Source organism: Rhinopithecus roxellana, chromosome 9 (genome assembly GCF_007565055.1).
Source record: "Rhinopithecus roxellana isolate Shanxi Qingling chromosome 9, ASM756505v1, whole genome shotgun sequence".
NCBI classification, from domain to species: domain Eukaryota; kingdom Metazoa; phylum Chordata; class Mammalia; order Primates; family Cercopithecidae; genus Rhinopithecus; species Rhinopithecus roxellana.
The window spans coordinates 94,192,823-94,215,804 of record NC_044557.1 but is presented as its reverse complement, the minus strand read 5'-3'; the positions used below and the strand labels follow the sequence as shown (position 1 = coordinate 94,215,804).

Genomic DNA, 22,982 nt, shown 5'->3' with positions numbered 1-22,982 from the left:
GGAGGCAGGAGCCTCCTGCAGGCCATTGGCGGCAGCGTTCCCACTGGTGTCAAGTCATTGACATATTTTTGGCATCATTATCAAACCAGTTACAGACTGAACTAACCGTGCCGTAAAATATTGACTTCACTTCACCATTTCATGTGAATTTTGGGAGCGATATCGTGAAATGCTTTGCTGAAATATAAATACTTTTACCACAATGTACTGTGATAATATAAGACAGTAGCATTGAAGGAGGCTGGGTGAAGGGTACTGGGAAACTCTGTATATTATTTTTGCAACTCTTTGTGAGTCTTAAACTATTTCAGAATGAAAAGTCATCAAAATACATATTAGAAGTACATTATGCCAATGGTATTTTCTGCCTTTGCTTGATCTTGTAGAACCCATACTGGCTCATATAGATCCGTTACTTAAGTAAGCTGAAGTGTAGCTTCATTGATGGAGAAGGGATTGAGGTAAGGATTTTGCTTATATATACGAGCCTAGAGGGAACAGGAGCCAGACACAGTAAAGGGGAGGAAAGGGTGAGAATGCATCTTACCCAAAGCTGGGAGAGTGTGGGAGGCACTGACCCATGTGGCCGTGGCCCTGGCAGGAAGCTCAGGAGGCCTGTCTGTGCTCAGGGTCTCCCCTCTTTCTGAAGGAGCAGCTGTCTTTATCCAGGGAGAGGTTCTCAGAGCAGATGCCCAGGGTGTGCTCTGGGCCCAGCGTCGGGGGCTTGTACTTGGTAGTGTTTTCTGGCTTTTGGTTGTGGGCTTTGAAGTCCTGGCAGTTCCCCTGGTAGCTGCACCTTCAGGGAGGCAGTCAATGGTAACTTTAACATGCTTGACACTTTGGACATAAAAAAATTGAAAGGTCATTGGACAGCAAATATACTGAATGTGGAGATTCAAACCTTTCTCTGAACAGCATCAAATAAAACCAAAAGAAGTATTTCCCCTTGAATTCAAATTAAGATAAACTATCAATTTGTAAAAAAGTCTGTGATGAATCACACTGAACAGAATGCAAAGCTCTCAAGCTTAAAAGTATCAGGCATTTGCTATGTTTCCTGAACAGATCCTGACCCCTGTCAGAGCCTTTCTTCCACCTCCAGCCCTCAGCCACTCCAGGATTCTGGTACATGTCCCTGGAAGAGGAATTAGTCTCCTTCATATGCCTTATGGATACAACTAAAAGCCAAAAGTGAAATTTGGGGGAATCAGAAGCTTCCAGACAGAAACGGCTTGAAAAATAGGCTCCCACAGAGTTAGCAGGAGAGCTTAATTCAGAGGGAAATCTGCCCAGCATCCTTGGTTGCTCCATGAAGGAAAGAAGGAAGTGGGATCAAGTATTAGTTTCACCTTATATCTTCCCTAGGGAAGGCTCAAGTGGTGGCAGCAGTGGATATGAGGATGACAAGCTCCTATTAGCCCATAGGGTTCCTTCCTCTGGGAAGACAAAGACTGGCCTATAGTCTGGTGGGCAGAGCCTGTGTTGGATTTTGGTCCCCACCTCCCCTGAATGCATGCAGAATGAGAACTGTCTAATTACAGGAGTGGCCTTGCAGTCTCATTTCCTCTCTCTGTCCTACTTCTGGGCCCATTAACACCCTGCGTGCAACACCAGCCTGAGCCTTGCTCCCAGATCAACCAGACATGGGGCTAAGTACATCCAGCCAAACTATTACCCAGCCAGCATACTTGCTTTCAGGCACATCAGCTTTAGCATCAGCTTGTAAATACGTTCTCTCTTCCTAGGCATTTGTTCTTGTTGAAGGAGCACAAAGTGGGAGAATTGAGACCGGTGTGTGTGTGGGAGAGGGGGGTGGGGGGAGGGAATGTCATGGAAAGACTCTCCAAATAAATGAGATTGACTCAACTCTAAGATCTGTACTGAGAATCGGGCAGGTGAAGTCATTCTACCAACTGCCCATTTCATCTTCTTATCAAGTAGCCTTGTCCCACACAAATTGAGATTCCTTCTACAGCATAATCAAAAGAAGCCCTACAATGAATATAAAGCAAAGTAGCCCCTGAAATGGAGTTGCAGATTTACTGTATCCTTCATTGCACTTCAAGAGAAAGTGATGAAGAGCCTACTACGTGCGAGGCACCAAGGGGAAGGCAGGCTGTGAGGCTGAAGGAAACTACTTCTTCTACCTTCCAGTTCCATTCATTAAGACACACATAGAAATGTCAACTGTGTCGCAACCTGGAGTAACATAGAGTCCAAATGACATGCAAGTGCTGTGTTATGGGACGGTAGAAGATGAAGACTGACTTTGATTGGGGGATATTTAAAAAAGAGGAGGTAGTATCTAAGCTGCAATTAACAGGCAAATAGGGTTCTGAAATATGGAAAAGTAGGGAAGAAGTTTCAGAAGGAGACCACATCATGACCAGTTTGGCACAGAGGGGCATGAAGGTGGGTCATGGTTGGGTAGGGACTGGATATTACAGAGTGGCCAGGTCCCCAGCACAGAGTCACAATTTCAAATGTCTACAAAAACCAAGTAGTTAATATGAGAAAAAACGTGCAAGGCAATAGGGGGCAGAGAAGACTATGGAAAAGGGGGAAAAGGTGCCCTTCCTAGTGCGGGAATGAGGGTGGCAGCTACTCAGTTCCAGTTCCTTATTGCCTTGTGTTGGGGGGAGGATCTAGAATTGCCAGACCTTTTGCAAGAGAATCCAGAAATTCATTTTTTTTTTTTAATGGCGAAGTTCTCTGATTTTTTAACACAGTGTAGCTAAACACAACCTGAGGGCAGCTTTCAGTTGCTAGTGTGCCAGGTGGGACCCTGGTCTGGAGAGTCTATGGGAGGAGTTTGGGAGGTTGGTACTCACCCAGCACACCAGACATGCCGCTGGTAAATGTGTAATTGATAATGGGGTATTTTTCCTCCATCTCCCAGAAGTCAGAAAGATTCCTTCCTGCAAAAATCACACCAACAGCATCAGATCTTGGTTTTCATCTGCTGGACAGTTTTGTCTATTTCTCAGCCCAGAGAACTTGTCAAAGAATGTCTAGTGGTTTACCTGACTTTCCTGTCATCACACAGATGAAGATGCAATCCGATGCATTGCTTTGACTCACTGTAAGACAAACCAGTACACAATAAGACTTAGCAATGGGTTTGAAGCTGTAAGTCTTTCATTGAAATGAAAATTAAGCTGAAAGTACCTAACTTAGGATAATATAGGAAAATAAGGCTGACTTTTTACTCTTAAGGCAGTCCTGATTTTCCGATTTCTTTATTTTATTTGGCTGGGTTTGGAGGATGGTGTAGTGGCTAAGGGCAGAGCCTCTGAGGTCAGCTTCCACAGTTACAACATCAGCTCTGCCACTTACTAGCTATGCAAATAAGAATGAACTGCTTGACCTCTTCAGGACTCAGTTTACCCCTTTATAAAATAGTGAAAATTCAAATCCCACAATCCCTTACTTGTAATTCCCAAATCCCCAAATCTCTGTAAGGCACCATGTTTTGTGTGAGCTTGGTATCAAAACTTGAAAAATGTGAGGCTATGATAGTCTTTATCTATACTACTTAGTGTAAAGGGCTGAACATTTTGCGAAATTACCATTAACATGTTTGATTATACTGGGCTTCTCTGGATGCTGTTGGAGAGGTTACATCAGGTATGGTGTGGTCACACTATTAGATCTTCAAAAGCCTGAAAACTTCTGAATTCTTAAATATACTTTTCTCTGACAATGCTGCCTAAAGAACTCTGGACATGGGGTTCCATGTCTCTCTTAGGATTACGGGAAAATCCAAGGAGATAATAGGAGTGAAGCACTAGGTATGGTGCCCAGCAGATAGAAGAGCATGGTAGCTAGAGTAATCATTATTGTTGTTATTAATGTATTACTATTATTATATACATTAGCATAGTAACATAAGAGCACAGGCTAAGAGCCAGATCACCTGGTTTAGAATTCTGCTTCTGCAGAGTGACTTTGAGCAATTTACTTAACCCCTCTGTGACAGTTTCCTCACCTGTCAAGTAGGGATAAATATAGTAGCTGCCCTAAAAGGTTGTAGTGAGGATCCAGCCGGGTGCGGTGGCTCAAGCCTGTAATCCCAGCACTTTGGGAGGCCGAGACGGGCGGATCACGAGGTCAGGAGATCGAGACCATCCTGGCTAATACGGTGAAACCCTGTCTCTACTTAAAAATACAAAAAACTAGCCGGGCAACGAGGCGGGCGCCTGTAGTCCCAGCTACTCGGGAGGCTGAGGCAGAAGAATGGCGTAAACCCGGGAGGCGGAGCTTGCAGTGAGCTGAGATCCGGCCACTGCACTCCAGCCTGGGTGGCAGAGCAAGACTCCGTTTCAAAAAAAAAAAAAAAGGTTGTAGTGAGGATCCAATGAAAGAATACATGGAAAGCCCTTAGAATATTATCTGACACCTAATGGTAGCTGTTACTATTTCTCTTTCTCCCTTCCTCCTGCTTTTAAAATAGTAGCTGCTCCACAGTGCATCACACCATCTTTCTGCTGAGACCAATTGTTGGACTGTTGAATGATCCTTGCTTTTCAAAGTGGGCCCCTAAGGAAATGTGATTTTCCTGGAGGTTACATGAAACCACCTTGTAAATGAGGTGTATGTTTCTGAACTGTACTCTAAACATGGGCTTAGGCTCCATATAGATTTAAACCTGAATTCTGGCACCAAATTTGAGTAAAATATTCAACCTCTCTGGATCTCAGTTTTGTCCTCCTTAAAATGGGGGTATATTGACCCATCAGACGATGTTTTCTTGAGTCTGCCTACATTCCTTTAACTTTTGAGCTTTGGATTCTTCCTCCAATTTTATGGATCCCAGAAATATGAAGACTTAAATATTGTTGTATTTATTGGTGTGGAAACTGAACCACATTGATTATCTAAATAAAGATTACATGAAGGTTTCTGCCAGCCTAACCTATGGCAGGGGTTAGGCTGGAGTGAGGAACATACTATGCTTGATTATCTACCACAACAGATGCTAAACCTCAAAATTACCAAAGTGTTTTCAAGATGAACACACCTGAGAGGATGGAGGTTGACTTAAAAATCTCTGTGAGGTAGCTGGTGGAATTTCCAATGATATCTACCAATAGAGCTGTAAAATCTGCAAGACAAATTTAGGAGGTTTAATTTCTGCTTCAGAGACAAAAGGAGAAAAGTATACTGTATGTGGATTTTTCAGAGTAGATTTTACAAGTTTGATTTAGTTTAGTATATTGAGGAATATCAACAATGGTATAGAGAAATACTACTAATTCTAAAAAAGGAAAAGTCTTGATTTCAGGCCAGAGGTAAACTTTGGATCCACTGTTAAAATCCTCTTTCTTCTTTTATCATCCTCTCTCCCAACCCCTTCTCTACTAACATCTAAGAGCTATGAAAGACCACATTGTTGAATAATGGTCTTTCTGGGGGGTTTTCCCCATTGTTTTACCTAATTGTTTTCAGAATACCAACTCCATCTGATAGGAAGCAGACATGTAAGGTAAATTTACAGACTTGGGAGTTGGAAAATGAAAGTGCAATGTGAAATTTACTGGTGGATTATAAAGTATGAACAATAGAGACAAGACACTTTATAAAATTATCACCAGGAACCTTTCCCTCTGCCCCCTTTTTAAGGGGACTCATGGTGGTGGTGGTGGTGGTGGTGAGGAGTGGTGTCTGAGACAATTTTTTCCGCATTTCAGGTTATAGAATCGTTGTGAACTTTCTTTCTCAGCTGAGTTTGAACAGGGCCATTGCCTGACATGGTGGGCACCATTGACTGTGAAAATTCCTAATATTCTTCTAGTCAAACAGCTGCCATCTCCTCCTTTGTTCATTTATGGCTTTCCACGATCCAGCACATTCTTAACTTCCAAACAAGGCGAATGTGTTTGAGGAGCCCCAGTCATTTTCTAGAGAGGAAGCTTCTTGGGGCCAATGGATGATTTCCCATCATACTGTGTAAACGCTCCTTTCACTTATTAATGGGTTCATAAGTTTGGGCAGGAGCAAGCTAACTTGAAAATACAGAACCACGAGAGGTAGGAAACTGTTATATGACAATTAGTGGAATGTGTAGCCAAGACCAACAGATGATGGGCACTACTATGTAAGAACCAAAGCCATGAGGTACTCTTACTACTTCTGTACAGGCACATTTTAACCTCCTAGAGGGAGAACACCTATGCAGTATGTAGTATACCTATGCAGGTATAGACACCTATATATGCAAACATGGGCACCCTCTTTCTCTGTCTTTTTTTTTTTTTTTTGAAACTGAGTCTCGCTGTGTCACCCAGGCTGGAGTGCAGTGGTACAATCTCGGCTCACTGCAAGCTCCGCCTCCCAGGTTCATGCCATTCTCCTACCTCAGCCTCCCAAGTAGCTGGGACTACAGGGGCCCCCCACCACACCCGGCTAGTTTTTTAATATTTTTAGTAGAGACAGGGTTTCACCGTGTTAGCCAGGATGGTCTTGATCTCCTGACCTTGTGATCCACCTGCCTTGGCCTCCTTCTCTGTCTCTTTAGACCAGTCTGTTCTTAGTCAATTGTGGAAACTGAGGAAGGGTATTATCTCTTAGTCATTCCATATATTTTCTTCCTGCTTCTAAAAATTCTCCTTTGTTTATTAATCCATTTATCTAATAAATATTCATTGAGCATTAGTGGTGTGCCATACACTTACTAGGTACTGGAGAGTTGTGTAAGACATATAGAAGAAGTTGAGGTTAGTGGGGAAGATTCATAAACAGACCAATAAAATGCAACTTGGAAGTCATTATTAATCTTGCATAGAAGCTATGAGCATGGCTTTGAAGCCACACACAAAACATGGAGTCCAGGTTTTGCCCAAGGCTCAGAGACATGATGTAACTTGTCCAAAGTTCCAGAGTATGTGGCAGAACTTGGATTTCAGCTGAGATCTGCCTTGGGCTGAAGCTTCCACTATTCCCAGTATTCTTACCACCACTCATGAAACCTCTTGCTCAATGCATTTTGTCAATTCTCCCTTTAGAACTGTTTTCACAATCTGCTTTTTAGGCTTGGAAGAAAGCCAGTTATTATTAATTCAAAGATATTCTTTGCATTTATGAAAGTTTGAATTATCTAATTTACTAGCAATGATCAAAATGAAAGATTCATGACTACCTTCATACATAAATAGAAGGTAGAATTGAGAAAATCTTTTTACCTATCCTTTTGGTAATGATTTAAGACTGTCTCTTAACACTCAGTGTTGGCAAATGTGAGTGGAAAAACATAGGCATTCAAACATTGTTGGTAAGACTGTAAACGTATGCAAGACTTTTAGAAGACATTTTAGCAATTCAGATCATTATAATATTGTTTCCCTGTCAGCCAACAATGCTATTTTGAGGGCTTTATTCTGCAGAGGTAATTGGGCAAGTATTCTAAGTGATTTTACACAGGTGTTCATCACAGCCTTGTTTATAATTGCAAAAATATGAGGAATTAGCCAAGTTTCCAACAAGAGAAGACAAATTAAATAAATCATGGTACATTCTGTCAATGAATACTAAGAATTCATGTGAAGGATGAGGCATACTTGCATTCAGTGGAATGAAATGGATTTTTTAAGACATACGGGTTAGTTTGAGAGTGGATTATAAAATTGCATGAAGAAATGAAAGATACTGATGGTTGTCTTTCAATATCAATTCTCCCACCTTCCTTTAGTAAGAGAGTATCAAATTTTAGTTGGGAACATGGTGGTTTAACACAATGACTATAATTTCAAGCTTGCTTTGCAGGTGAATGTAGCCATGAGATTAAATTCTGGTCAATAGGATGTAAGAGAAATGTGAATGGTTTCCAGGCTATGAATTCATAGTACATGTGCATGCCTTCTGGGATGGTTTGGATCTGTGTCCTTGCCCAAATCTCATGTCAAATTGTAATCCACAATGTTGGAGGTGAGGCGTGGTGGGAGGTGATTGGATCGTGGGGGCAGACTTCTCATGTATGGGTTAGCACCATGCCTTTGATGCTCTTCTCATGATAGTGAGTGAGTTATTGCGAGATCTGGTTGTTTAAAACTCCTTTCCCCTCTTTCTCCCTTGCTCCTGCTCTAGTCATGTAAGATCTGCCTGCTTCTCCTTCCCTTCTGCCATGATTGTAAGTTTCCTGAGGCCTCCCCAGAAGCTGAGCAGAAGCAGTCATGCTTCCCGTACAGCCTGCAGAACCATGAGCCAATTAGACCTCGTCTCTTTATAAATTACCCAGTCTCCGGTATTTCTTTATAACAATGGAAGAATGGACTAATACACCTTCCAAATCCTTTTTCCCCTTCCTTGTAGTTGGACTGTGGATGTGCAGGCAACCTACCTTAGGCTATGAGAACACAGATCCATACGTAAGGCAAAGCAACAAGCTAGAAGGAGCCTGGGTCCCAAAACCATCAAACCATTAGAGCAGCCCTGGCATGTCTAAATGCCCAGATTATCACACATGAAAGCAATTAACTTCTACCTTCTTTAAACTGGACTATTTTGGAGTCATTTGTTATAGTAGCCCACCCTGTATTCTAAATAATACAGAGAATGGGTTCGGTTCCTATATGTAGAGCAGGATGTCTCCACAAATGAGTAGATATTAGTTGGGGTACATATGTAGGTGGGTAGGTTAGATAAGTAGCTTAGATGACAGGTTGGATAGATAAGTGGGTTATATAGGTAGTGCAGACAGCCTTGTATAACATTCATCAGCATGTTAATAGTGACTACCAGTGGATGGTGGGATATCAGTTATTTCTGGTTTCTTAGTTTACCTGTCCATGTTGCATAGCATCTTGACATCACAGTACATTATTTTTAAAATCAATAAAATTTAAGCAAGTTTCATTTAGGAAGAAAAACAGGAAAATATGCAAATATACCCTCAAAGGAGGGCTATAGGTCAGAGTTGAAAACATTAAAAAGAAAATGATCATCCAAAAAGACATTATCCCCAAAGGTGCTGAGCAATGGCAAGTTGTTGGCCTTAGTGTACAGCTTCTCATGGTAGCACTGTGACTTCATGTCAAACCTTGTGAAAGTTGCTGTGACTTACCAGAGGAACAGCATGCAATTTTATCAGTAGATAATGATCCACGGATCATTCTTTTCATATAATTGTTGCAAGTGTGTGGAAATATGATTTGACTCATGAAATAAAATTATAAACTTTCTCCAGGCAGATGTAACTTTTTAAATCTTTTTTTTTTTATCTTTCACACAATCAGGGTAGGGACACACTCAGCACAGACTTCTACCCTCAGCAGGGGTTAATGAAATGGTGAGAAAGGCGTGATTATGAAGAATTTTTTTCCTCACAAATGTATTTGTTGATGAGATTCACAGGGTAAATTACGTAAGATAATAGACATTAAGTACTCAATGTAGGGTCTGGCATATAGTACTCATTAAATATTAGTAATTCTTTCCTTTAATATTTTCACAATATTTGTTTTAGAAATTCTACTCTGTGGGGGAAATGATCTGAAACAGGGAAGAGTTTATGCACAAAGGTGTCCAATGCAAAATTATTTATATTAAGAAAAACCTAGATCCACTCAAACGTCTAAGAACAGCGTAGTGGCTAAGAGAATGCTTGCATTCACTGGTTACATAGCCATTACAAATGTTTATGAAGAGCTTGTAATATGGTGGAAAATATTAACATTAGACTAAGTGGGGAAAAGTACAAGAGGCTTTGGTTGCCTTTAGTGCATGCTTCCCTTACAATCTAGTCTTCAACAAGCAGCCAGAAGGATCCTTTTAAAATGTCAGATCATGTCTCTTCCCTATGCAGACAATCACAATGGCTTCCTTCTTATTCCGGGTGAAAACTAGAATCCTCACAGTAGACCTTAAACTTTTATATGATCTGCAACACCCTCCCCACTTGGCCCTCACCAATCAGAGCTAATTTCCTACAACTCTGTCCTGGCTAACCGGCTCCATCTATGCTGGCTTCTCTGGTCCTCCTCATGCTGTTGCTTAGGCGTTTGTCTGGAACATTATACCCAGTAATAACCACAGGGCTGGCCCCACACATCCTGAAGATCACCCATCAACCCTCACCTCATTTGGAGGAGACTTTCCTGACCACCCTACACACAGTAATATCCCCCACCATGACTTTTCCCTCCAGCTTTCCCCTGCTTCATGGTCCCCATGGTCAGGCTGTCAGCCCACATGCCATGTACTTGCAGTGCATTTATTTACTCTCTGCTCCCTGCTAGGAATCTATGTGCCACGGGAGCAGGAGGTGTGTTCACTTTGCTCTGTGTGCTTCACCCACACCTAGAAGGGTGCATGGCTCATAGTGCAGGCTCAAACAGAATTCCTGAATGGGTGAATTAGTGGAGCAAAAATTGTCCCTTTTATTTTTCAGTATTCTCTAAGATAAAGAACATGTAATATTTTAAAGTTTTATTTATAAAACTAGCACATGAATATACTCTCCTTGGGAAACAAAGTTCAGATAATCTAAGGCTTTTTTTTTTTTTTTTTTTTTTGAGGCGGAGTCTCGCTCTGTCGCCCGGGCTGGAGTACAGTGGCCGGATCTCAGCTCACTGCAAGCTCCGTCTAAGGCTCTTTTAACCAACATTCTTCCACTCTAAAACACACTCCAATCTTCTTTTCAGAGGGAATCACCTATCTGGTGCCCACATATGTGTTCTTATCAATAACACTGTGCTCTTCATATTTTTGGGTAACTTTCTTTTTCTAATTAAAAATCTCTGGGAAGTTTTTCCATGCACAGGCCAAATTTGAGCACTCTCTCTCATTTATGTATTATCTGCGGCTGTTTTCCAAAGTTTTATTAGACTTGGGAGACTTAATGGAGACTACTTAACCATTTTCCCTCATGATGGATATTTAGGTTGTTCCTCAATTTTGCAATTAAAACAGTGCTTCATGAACATTTTCCTCCTGTCCCTTTTGCACACACAACTGTTTTTCACTGGGATAATGAATGTGCACATGGTTAAGGGTAGTGGATAGGAACATATTTTCCTATCTTACATTGAGGAAAAACAGAAACTTATCTAAAAGGACACAAGCAAAATTGGAAAAGCTGCAAGCCTCATGGTTAGCTGTACCCACCTGATAAGTCATTGGTCCGATTGTTTAAACAGTAGCAATACCTTGTGGGGAATTTGGCGGGGTCCACCGTCTTCAGGTTAGAAACTGTGAAGAGAAAGGATTCAACAGAGATCCTGACACACAGACTGGCCCTGCAGCACATCTCCACCACCACCACCACCATCAAGAAGAGCTAGGCAGCACTCACTGTTGTAAACAGCTACAGAAAACTTGTGGAAGGCGAAGGAACTGTAGGAAGTGACACTCAGCAAAGAGAAGAACTTCTTGCTATCTGCCAAAACATACCAGATAAAGAGACAGACAGATGGCTACTAAGGTAACAATGAGTAAATGATACAAATAGGTAAACAGTCCCTAGAAATTAACAATACAAATAAAGAAAGCAATGATGAAAATAAACAAACAAAAAAGTAATAGAAATAAAAAATAATAAAGTAAAACTAAACCAAAAAACTGAAGAGTATGTATCATTTGTCTATATTTCCTGATCCATCCCAAGCTGTGGTAACTCTTTAAGTAAGATTCCAAGGTGTATTAGGCTTCTGAGGCTGTTGTAACAAATTATGACAAACTCGGTGGCCTAAAACAGCAGAAATTTGTTCTCTCACAGTTCTGGGGGCTAGAAGTCTGAAACTCAGTAGGGCACACTCCCTTTAAGGGCTCTAAAGGAGAATCTGTTCTTGCCTCTCTCAGCTCTGGCGGCTGCCTGTGTCCCTTGGCTTGTGGCCACATCTCTCTCTGTTCTATCATCACATGATCTTTTCTTCTGTGTGTGTCTCCTTTGCCTCTTTCTCATAAGGGCCCTTGTGGTGGCATCTGGCACAACACAGATAATCCTGGACAATGGCCTCATCTCAAAATCTTTAATTCAATCAATCAATATGTTATCATATCAGGTGATATTCACTCTTTTGACATAAAAAGAAGTATTCACAGATTCTGGTAATTACAAAGTGGATATCTTTGGCCATTTTCAGTCTACTACACAAAGAAAGGGAATTTTTTTTAAACCAGGAATACTAACATAAGCAATCAGGTTTAGGAATACATGCATGAGCATCTTGTCTACTCTTCATCAGTGCCTGTTCTTTGTTTGTATCTGGAAGACAGTGCAGCAGAGGGAGATCTTTCCAGACCATGGTCTGAGAATCACCCACCTGCATCAATTCACAAGGTGCACCTATTAAAAGGGCACATTCCTGGATGTGACTCAGGTCTACTAAATCAGATGGTGAAGAAAGGGGAAAGGTGGGTATGCCCAGGGTTCTGGATTTTAACAAAGTTGTCAGGTGAATTTTTTTTTTTTTTTTTTTTTTGAGGCAGGGTCTTGCTCTGTCACTCAGGCTGGAATGCAATCATGCAGTCACAGCTCAATGCAGCCTCGACCTCTCAGGCTCCAGTGATCCTCCCACCTCAGCCTCCCAAACTGCTGGGCTTATAGGCATGACCCACTGTGCCCGGCCTCAGGTGATTTTTATTCATATAAATTTGTGACCCACTATCATGGTGGATGGAATGGCAGAATCATTAAACTTTGGTGCACACAAATCACCAGCGGTGCCCATTCTCTCCCTCAGCTCTCTGGCTATTGCTGTCTGGAGACCCTAATGCGGTACACTGGGTGAGAACCAGACTGTGTTTAATAAGCTCCTTAGAAGAATGGGGTATACACCAAAATGTGAATACTCCAGTACTCAGTTTTTTTGATGATAAGAATCACAAATAGCACTTGGCAAAAATGTACGTTTTGGGTCCCATCTAAGATCAGCTGGATCAGAATCTCCAGAGCAGGAACCTGGGGAGATGAATATTTAATAAATATGTCAGGTCCTTCTTATTGTGCAACAAGTTTGGGGGGACTTTGGGCTAGATCACAAAGCTGGATTAAACATGTCTGAATTCCAATTCTATATGGCAATGGGCTTGCTTCAATGTCTGCATCTAGAAAATGGGAGTGAGAGTACCACCCCATGGAGGTTTTATACAAGGATTAAATTAGTCATTGGAAGAGTTTTGAACTCCTCGAGGGTACCAGTTATGGCATTCGAGTCTCTGCAAAATTTCACAGAGCCCAGGGCAGGGCCTTGCAGAGGAAAGGACAGGATTAACAGTTCAGGGCTGGAAGGGCTAAATATTTTGCAGCCCATCCCTCCATCTGATGATTCAGTCTCTCCACAGCACCCTCTGCAGGTAGATCACTGCCTTCTTATCGTGCACCTCCCAAGGCAGTCCTATCCACGGCAACTCTCATGAGAGCAAATTGGAGGCAGAAGCTATATCCCTGTGATTTACAGTAACAGGCATTGGGACAGGGATGGATAATAATGTTTATGGGTAAATGTGTAAGTGAACAAGTGTAGAGCCACCAGGCACAGTTGTGCAGTGTGTGTATTGCACAATCCTAGAGAATGCCATTTACATAGACCTCAATGCTGAATTGGCGTTCTCCATCCCCCTTATTCTAAATTACATGTATCGTTACTTATTTGTTATGTTTATTGTTTGTTTTTGGTTACCCCTTCACCCAATAGAATGGAAGCTCCCCCAGGCCACAGATTTTTGTTCTTTGTTTACTGCCTTATCCGCCAATACTTAGAATAGTGCCTGACATGTGATAGGTGTTCTGTGAATATTGACTGAAGAATGTGAGAATAAATAGTGAAGGCAGTGAGGAGTGTACACTAGGGATGATTCAGGCTTTGCTGTCATTCACTAAGTATGTATTACATACAAATCATTTTGCTAGACGCTAAAGAACACAGAAAGAAGATTACAATAATATCGTAATCATAATATGGTCTTAAAAAAAGAAATCCAGGATCATATTAACTTAACCAATGAGTAATTATTATTAGTTTATGGCAACAGAGTTACAATTACAAGCATACGATGTCTGCAATGCAATCTACTCTCAAAATTCTTGTAAACCTTCTACGTCATTCTGAGTTAGGTGGGACAATGAATTCTGCATTCTGTTTCCGTTTTTGTTTTTTGAGACAAAGTCTCACTCTTTCTCTCGGTGTGGAATGCAGTGGCATGATCACAGCTCAGTGCAGCCTCGACCTTCTGGGCTCCAGCAATCCTCCCACCTCAGCCTCCTGAGTAGCTGGGACCACAGACATGCACCGTTGCACGCAGCTAATTTTTGTATTTTTTGTGGAGACGGGGTTTTGCCATGTTGCCTAGGCTGGTCTCAAACTCCTGAGCTCAAGTAGTTTCCCAAAGTGCTAGGATTACAGGCCTGGGCCACTGAGTTCAGCCTATTCTCCACTCTGAACACCGAGAAACTTGAGACACAGAAGTGAAGTGTCTTGTCGGGGCAACAGAAAGGTTCAGAAAAGACACTGGTACAATAAAAAACATGGACCTGGATTGTGTTTTTAAAAAATGATTACCTTTTAATGCTCTACTCAACATCCCATTCACAAGCTCTGTCAGGTTAAGTGCAGACAGATCAATTGACCCTGCAGGCAGCTCTGAAAGAGATTCAGAGATAATGTCACTGGCAGGCTTTTCTCGGCAAGAGAAAAAGTTCCTCATTTCCAAATTTCAGGTAGATATTCAACTTCTTTGCACATGTGCTGAACACAAACCAAGTGTCAGGCACAAGGGGTTCCAAGTCAAGAGGAGGGTCCCGACCTTAGGAGGTGACAGTCAACAGAGTGACAAATATAGATAAGAGAAATCCCAATGACGCACAGGAAACATTAACTTTTAGTGACGATTGCATCTCTGCATTTGGAGAGACTCAGGACTCATATAAAAGGTATCTCAAGCATAATGGGAAGCCCAAGGGCATTGCAGGAGTTCTCAGCAGTTCTTTGAAAATAAGTACCCCGTGTAAAAGTGGGGTCCACACAACTTGGCTGAGCATTGACATCACCTGGAAATATATATATCTTTAATTACACAATTCCAGTACCTGGGCTCCATCCTCAGAAATTCAGAATTAATAGGTCCAGGATATGACCCAGGATAGAGGGAGAAATCTCCCAGGTGTGGCAGGAGTGGCAGCGTGCAGTGAGTGGAGTTAAAATTCCCGCTTCCTCCGGCTATTCCTTAATGATTTGGAAACTGGCCAGGCACAGTGGCTCACTGCCTGTAATCCCAGCACTTTGAGAGGCCAAGGTGGGTGGATCATGTGAGATCAGGAGTTTGAGACCAGCCTGGCCAACATTGTGAAAGCCTGTATCTACTAAAAATATAAAAATTAGCTGGGTGTGGTGGCTGGTGCCTGTAATCCCAGCTACTTGGGAGGCTGAGGCAGGAGAATCGCTTGAGCCTGGGAGGTGGAGGTTGCAGTGAGCCAAGATTGTGCCATTGCACTCCAGCCTGGGCAACAAGGGTGAAACTCCATCTAAAAGAAAAAAGATTTGGAAATAACAGTTGCCAAGATGGAAACAGTTGTTGATGCTCCTATTTATTCAAACGTTGCCTTCTTCAACTTTTACTTAATGATCAGATAATGATTAGAGAGATGACGTTCTCTCCACTGTGGGAAACAACAGAGGTCCAGAGGAGTGGAGGAATTGCTCTGCAGCCCAGACAACCCAAGGGATTTCGGGGAGCGGCACTTACCCGTTGTAGCAAGAAACGCCACCCCCTTCTTCTTCTCTTCTCCTCTAAGGCCAGACACTGGGAAGGAAAGAGTCTTCATGAGAAAAATGCAAGTGGTCCAGTTCCTACCCCCAGGAACAGAAGAAGTCTTGGAAGCCTCTTTGGCATCTGCTCTCCGTGTGAGAGTCACTGGCAGACACTGAGGAAAGGCAGATCCCAGACTCTTCTGTATGGCCCTGATATAGATTCTAACCTCTCTGGGATGGGTGTGGCCTAGAAATCCACGTTTTAATAAATAAGCTTGGTGATTCTGATACAGGGGGTCTTATTTACCCCACCCCTTAACTGAGTAGGGAAACTGAGGCCCAGAGAGGAGAAAAACCTTGAGCAGTGGTAATAAAGTGTTCAGAACCTACTTTCTAGAACTGTAGAGCAGTGACCAAAATATTAGGCCTCTTGACTACTTAGCAAATTTCATGCGACCAAAGGAGAAAATGTCAAAGAAAAATATGAAATTTCAAAGGCATTCATTCATTCAATCTTCATTGGTTCATTCAACAAATATTCACTGAGGGCCAAGCAATATGCTAGGCAATATGAAATGGTAAAGGGGAATGAACCCGGTCTCCAGCTCCATGGGGCTTCCTGTGTGTGATTTGGTCAGGGAGGAGGACACTCACATGTCGTGACAAGAGGCGAATGTCAACGCGGTGTGGGAGTACCAGGGCACTAGCCTGGTGTCAGGGGATGGAGAAGGCTTTCTTGTGGAAGTGACATTAATCGGAGACCAGAAGAATCAGTTGTTTTGGACCACATGCTATAGAATTACACTGCACTTGTGACTACGACTGTTGCAGTGGTCATTTTTCATGTTACATCTGGATGGAGAAGGTGTCCTACTTTACAATTTATTTTATTAAATTAAATGAGACACTGAAGCAACATATCTTGTCAGGGTCACAGAGAGGTTCAGAAAAGAAGCTGACACACAAAAAGCTAGTATCACACGTAACATGAAAAATGACCACTGCAACAGTAGGTACCAACAGGATGGAGAAGGCGCTTTATTTTACATTGTCATTTTACAAATGGAAAGCAACAAGCCACAGAGTCTGAAAAATGTGCTCTGTGTTACAGAGTAAGTCAAGATTTAGGGCTGATGTAGTTACCCATTACACTGAGGAATGTCCCATCTTTTTCCTTCTTAACATCTTTATTTCCAGACACTGAAATAAAAGTTTTTGTGAATAAAATAGGAACCTGAAAGTACAGCCTCAAACACTTCATGACATCCTCAGAAATCATCTTGTCCAATACTTTGAAGAATGGATAAACTGAAATCCCCAAACTTGACTTGATGTACCTAAATCCCATATTGGGCTAGTGGCTAAGATAAAATCAGAAAAGAGCAATCTCAACTCTTTGTTCATGTTCTTCTTGCTCGCTTCTTTCTATTTTACTTTTTAATTTAATTTAAATTAATTTTAATTTTATTGAAAAACAACATGAAATCTACTCTATTAAATTTTTCCTTTTTTTTTTTTTTGAGTTGGAATCTCACTCTGTCGCACAGGCTGGAGTGCAGTGGTGTGATCTCACTGCAACCTCCGCCTCCTGGAGTCAAGCAATTCTCCTGCCTCCTGAGTAGCTGGGATTACAGGCCCATGCCACCATGCTTGGCTAATATTTGTATTTTTAGTAGAGATGGGGTTTCACCACATTGGTCAGGCTGGTCTCAAACTCCTGACCTCATGATCCACCCGCCTCGGCCTCCCAAAGTGCTGGGATTACAGGCGTGAGCCACTGCGCCCAGCCCAATTAACAGATTTTTAACTGCACAATACAGTATTGTTACTGATCATTACTATGCAGTACAGCAGATCTTTAGAACTTATTCATCTTGCGTAACTGAAATTTCATACTCTTTGGACAGCAAACTTCTCATTTCCCTCTCCTAATTCCCTGGTGACCAACTTTCTACTCTCTGCTTCTGTGAGTTTGACTATTTTAGATAGCTCATGAAAGTGGTATCACGCAGTGTTTGTCCTTCTGTGACTGGTTCATTTCATTTAGCATACTGTCCTCCAGGTTCACTCATGTTATTGCATATGGCAGTGTTTACTTATTTAAGACCGAATAATATTGCATGGTATGTATATACCGCATTTCCTTTTTTTGTTTATCCGTCAGTGGCCATTTAAGTTGCTGTCTTCTGCTTTTCGGATACCATGTTGAAACTGAGTCAAGTCAACTGTTGCCTGCTTAAGCCAATTTGGCCTTTTACCAATTGTTAAGCTTTTTGGTTCAATAACAGAGCTTCTGGGGTTAGAGGTAGGTGGGGACTCTGACTCCCCTACCCCATAATAGGGCTTCTGGAGGCAAGGGGCTTATGTCACAACAAAAGGAAGTCTGAGAGAGACATAATTAAGCAGGGCAAATGCTGCCAACTAGTCAGCTCTCTAGCTTGGGTGAGGCCACTTCAACCCCTCAGGCACCTGCGTGGCACTTTACCTAAGCGGTCTACTCTGCACCAGCTGCTGTAAGATCTGCGGGAGGCACCAATCAACCTTGCTTGTGACCTGCCAAGGCAACAGAGTCCTCCATGCAGGTGAGGGACCGGGATTATGTCAGTTCTGAGTCTCCAGGCAGCAGGGATGCCCCAGGCTACGAGGCTGGCAGGATTCCTATACCTTTCCAAGCAGAATGGGGGGCCCTGTGTCATCTTCCTCACTGAGCACCATTTTTTTTTTTTTTTTTTTAGCACCATTGCTTTCACCAAGGAAAGAGTATTTCTACCACTCCTTTTTAAAATTACAAATCCTTGGGTGGATTTTGATAACAATATTTGAAGTCTGAACTAAACACCAGTGGAGCACAGATTTTTGAATAGGATGTGATACAGAGCATTTTTCAAATAAGTTCCCTGACAGATTACAAAAAGATATTTTTCTGTTTTTGGATAAAAAGACCACCATAATAATATCTTTAAAATAGAAGTTTCCTGGCACTTTTTGTACTTCTTCATGCTTAGTATTTTGTCACCTTTTATCCTTCATGATTACCTGTGGGGCAAGAATTGTAGTTCCCATTTAAGGAGGAGAAAATTGGAGGCTCAAATAGGAAAAATATTTATGGAAATTTATCCTACTTATACACAATAAATTGGTACAATTGGTGCCATCAGGAAAGGGAAGCTGTCAGCTGGGGGAGCATTTTAACTTTATACTCTTTTGTACCTTTTGCTGTTTGAACTGCGTGAATGTACTAATTAAAAATAAATGAGAATATAAAAATAGTCCAGGCCTGGTGGCTCATGCCTGTAATCCCAGCACTTTGGAAGGCTAAGGTGAGTGGATCCCTTGAGCTCAGGAGTTAGAGACCTGCCTGGGTAATATGGTGAAACCCTGTCTCCACCAAAAGTACAAAATATTATCCAGATGTGGTGGTACATGCCTGAGGTCCTAGCTATCAGGAGGCTGAGGTGGGAGAATCTCTTGACTCTGGCAGGTGGAAGTTGCAGTCAGTTGAGATTGTGCCACCTCACTTCCATTTGGGTGACAGAGTAAGACCCCATCTCAAAAAAAATAAATAAATAAATAAATGAATAAAAATAAAAAGTAACATAATTTCCACCAAAACTGAAACCAAAACCATACCAAAAATTGTCCTGTTTGTTTCCTAAAATTTAGAAGCAGAAACCTGTTTTCCCTGACTCCTCTTGTCCTTCCTGTTGCAATGTATTCATCATTGTACCGCAAAGTCAATTTCACAGCATCAAAAAGGAAAAGCAAAGAAAGATGAAATTATGACAAAGGCGATTATGGCAAATAAAAATACCTCCCACTATAAAATCTTCTATCACCAATGGAATGCCACAGTCTTTGTGGATTTATTAAGATCACAAGGATTCAATGAACCATAAAGAAATGAGCAGCTCACAGGAACCATTGTTGTGACTATTAGAGTGTTAGATGTGGATACAATCGCTGTCTTATCGGTAGAGAAAGTAAGGCTTGGGGAAGTCAAGGAATTTATCCAAGAACAGTGAGCTGAAAAGGAGCCCTTACTACCCACTTACCTGTTGTAGGTAAAAAGGTCATTCCCTTCTCTTTCTTGGCTTCTCCTTTGATACCAGACACTAAAGTAAAAAAGGTTTAATCAGAGTAATTATAACCAAGACATAATACCAGAGATAATTTGATTTAACATACCCATTTTACAGATGAGAGAATTATGATCTGGGATTGTGAAGTGACATTTAGTCCCACATCTAGTTTATTCATTCATTTAATCATTTAGTCATCAAATATTTGTTGACCAACTACTGATGATGGATCATACTATTGAGTGCCGAGTATTTGCTAGGCATTGTGTGTGCTGGAAAGGCAGACACATAGGAAAACAACATTGAATACCTTGAAGAGAATGGTGAGGGTATGTAACAGGGGGCTGATCTAGTCCCAGGAATCTGGAAGCCTTCCCTGAGAGGAGACATTGAGCTGAGCTCTGAAGAATGAATTGCATTTGAGTAGGATTTAACTGATTGGGGGAATATTTGATGTACAGAGAACAGCACAAGCCCAGTGTCTGAGGTAGGCATGAGTATTACTTCAAAGAACTGAAAGAAGGCCAACAGTGATGGGGGCATAAAGAATGAAGCAGGTGAAGGTGGTAGGAAGCAGGGATGGTGAAGGAGGCAGGGTCACGCAGAGCCTGAAAAGGACCTGGTACACTACACAGAGAGAAGTAGGAAGTCTGTGAATAATTTGGGGCAGGGGGAGAGAAAAAAGGGAGGAACTTGGAAGATGAAATCACAAGACTTATGAAAAGATCACTCAGGCTGATTGGTGGTGAATGTGTCGTGGAGAGACAAGAGGAGAAGCTGGTTTGGAAAGCTCTCTCATGGTCCAGGTAAAGGAAAATAATGCTTTGGACAAAGGTCACAACAGTGGAGGTGAAGAGAATTCTTTTGCATAGGTGGGAATCAAATGCAAAAAGTCAAGGGAAAAACAGAAATGGGGAAGTTATTCTTGCCATTTTGAACAAATAATTCATTTAGGATTTTGGGCAGAAATGTTGGCTACTGAGGTTCTCTAAAGCACAGTGGATACTCAAACTTATTATACAACACAGACACTTCCAGAACTCCAGCCAAACCCACCTGTGTTCCAAAGGGACAAGACACACGCCAGGCCCATGCACAGCCTCACTGGAGGACCACGTGACAGGAAGCCCAGCATGCCTGTGATGCTCTGACCCACCTGGAATGAAGCAAACAAGCACTTGGAGGAAACTGGCTAGATTACTAAGCACATTGATGCAGACCTTCCCTTGAGAACAGTGCCTGAGGAATCATTGAAATCACAATCTGAAAAAGGCTTTGTACTAGGTTAGGAGAAGTTAGGAAGCTAAGGTAACAAATTAACTCAACAATTTAAATGGCTTAACAACAAAAGTTGATTTCTTGTTTGCAGTATGTATTCACTGCATTTTGGTGGGGAACTCTGCTCCACACAGTCTCTCAGGGACTCCAGTTAACGGCGCTCGACTATCCTGTAGTTCTCCATGTGGCAAATGCAGCCTCCTTAGACTTTGATTCACTGTGGCACTGGAAGGGAGAGAGCTGTGGGATTATGCACCAACTCTTAAGTGCTTTGGTGGGAAGCAACACATTTGCTTTTGCTTGCAGCCCATACCAAAATTACTTATATGACCCCGCATGACTGCAGGAAATCTGGGAATGTAGAGGGAGATGCATACATATGCAGGGAGCATTAATGTATCTTCCATGGGTTTTCTGACTGTTGAGATGGGAAATATCCTTCAAATACAGCATCACTTCCTCTCATAAATAGGAAAATACATCATCATAGGAGTATGTGAGTGTTCACAATCTCTTCCCTTCTCTGCAGCACTCTGTGCCAGCCCTTCTCATTTTGCATTTACCATGCAAAATCACCATGATAGTTACAGCTGCAAAGCTGAGACTAAATTGAATAACGGCTAACATTTATTGAGCACTTTCTGCGTGCCAGATGCCACACAAAACACTGTCTGATTCATACTTGACAACTGCACAGTCTTTCTGTGTAGGTATTAATGTATGACAACTTAAATACAGGCTGCACAGATATGATTTGAAAAGAGGGGAAATTTACCATTGGTAGAGGGATGGATTTATCTGGAAGGTGAATTGGGAGGGAAGAAAAGTCAAGAGAATCTGTGCTTGGGTTGGAGAAAAATGTTGCCGGAAGGGAGCATCCTCAGGGCAAATTGCATGTTGCGAAGTTCTGCTGTCCATTAGGAATGGGAAGCCCCTGTGGAATTTTCTTAAAAGATCCCAGAAACAGTTAAACAGCTTTTAAATTATTGATAGACATGTGATTGGCATTTGTTCTAGATGCCACCCCACACAGAGACAGGTCTTACAAGGAAGCAACAAGCTGGGGCTTTCTTGGAGTTCGCCTATTCTCATAAGTCTATTTACTCTCTGAATATCAAGTTTCCTCATCTGCAAAACAGTTAAGAGAACTCTCACAGGGTCTTTGTGAGGATTTAAGATAATGAATTCAGAGCATTTTGCCCCGTGCCTGGCACATTGTTACGCTCACAACACATACCAGGCATCAAGCTCAGGCAGGAGACACAGGGACAGAGTAGACACTGCTACTTCCCTTGGGCTGTTTAGTAACTTAGAAGATGTAGACACATGCTCAGCTAATTCACACTCAAGGCTGGCCGTGCTAAATTTTCCACTGAGAGAGAGAGAGAGAGAGAGAGAGAGAGAGAGAGAGAGAGAGAGAGAGAGAGAGAGAGAGAGAGACAAGGAGAGAGACAGCGAGGACCTGGTGAAGCCAGGACTTAGCATTCTCTCCAGCAAAGGGTGACGGGGGGTGGAGGTGGGCAGGCAATTCCTGCTAAAGGAGGATTCTTTCCTCTGGCACCTCAACGACTGTGCAAACATTATCTCCCCTTTTGAGTTTTATGTGTAGAATGGACCGAGTCATAGCTACGCTGAAGGTATTTTTGTGAAGATTAAATGAGACAATGAAATATGCTTACTACAATCTCTGGAATATGGTAGATATTAGGAATCTTAATTCCTTTCTCATTCTCTTATCATTCTCTTTTTTCTCCTCTTTCTCCCCTTCTTCTTCTGTATCTATTTCAGGACTCAGCATCATACTAGAGGAATATGGAATGAAAAGATAAAATCTTATAATAGAAAAACCATTATTTACATTTATATAATGGCTACACATTTCTCTTTTTTTTTTTTTTTTTTTTTTTTGAGACGGAGTCTCGCTCTGTCGCCCAGGCTGGAG

The 22,982-nt window shown here is 41.9% G+C and overlaps 1 protein-coding gene across 1 annotated transcript in view; it reads right to left on the bottom strand.

The window, feature by feature from the left end:
- Nucleotides 1–20,897, bottom strand: part of HHLA1 (HERV-H LTR-associating 1) — a 39,688-nt gene extending 18,791 nt beyond the window's left edge. Inside the window, exons 1-10 of the mRNA XM_010380299.2 lie at nucleotides 20,819–20,897; nucleotides 19,736–19,795; nucleotides 15,679–15,735; nucleotides 14,496–14,576; nucleotides 11,288–11,371; nucleotides 11,101–11,184; nucleotides 5,021–5,104; nucleotides 3,024–3,080; nucleotides 2,832–2,918; nucleotides 548–796 (exon numbers count right to left, since the gene is read on the bottom strand). Of these exons, the coding sequence (XP_010378601.1) occupies nucleotides 548–796; nucleotides 2,832–2,918; nucleotides 3,024–3,080; nucleotides 5,021–5,104; nucleotides 11,101–11,184; nucleotides 11,288–11,371; nucleotides 14,496–14,576; nucleotides 15,679–15,735; nucleotides 19,736–19,795; nucleotides 20,819–20,897 (922 nt within the window). The remainder of the gene's footprint in view (nucleotides 1–547; nucleotides 797–2,831; nucleotides 2,919–3,023; nucleotides 3,081–5,020; nucleotides 5,105–11,100; nucleotides 11,185–11,287; nucleotides 11,372–14,495; nucleotides 14,577–15,678; nucleotides 15,736–19,735; nucleotides 19,796–20,818) is intronic.
- Between the last annotated feature and the right edge of the window lie 2,085 nt (nucleotides 20,898–22,982).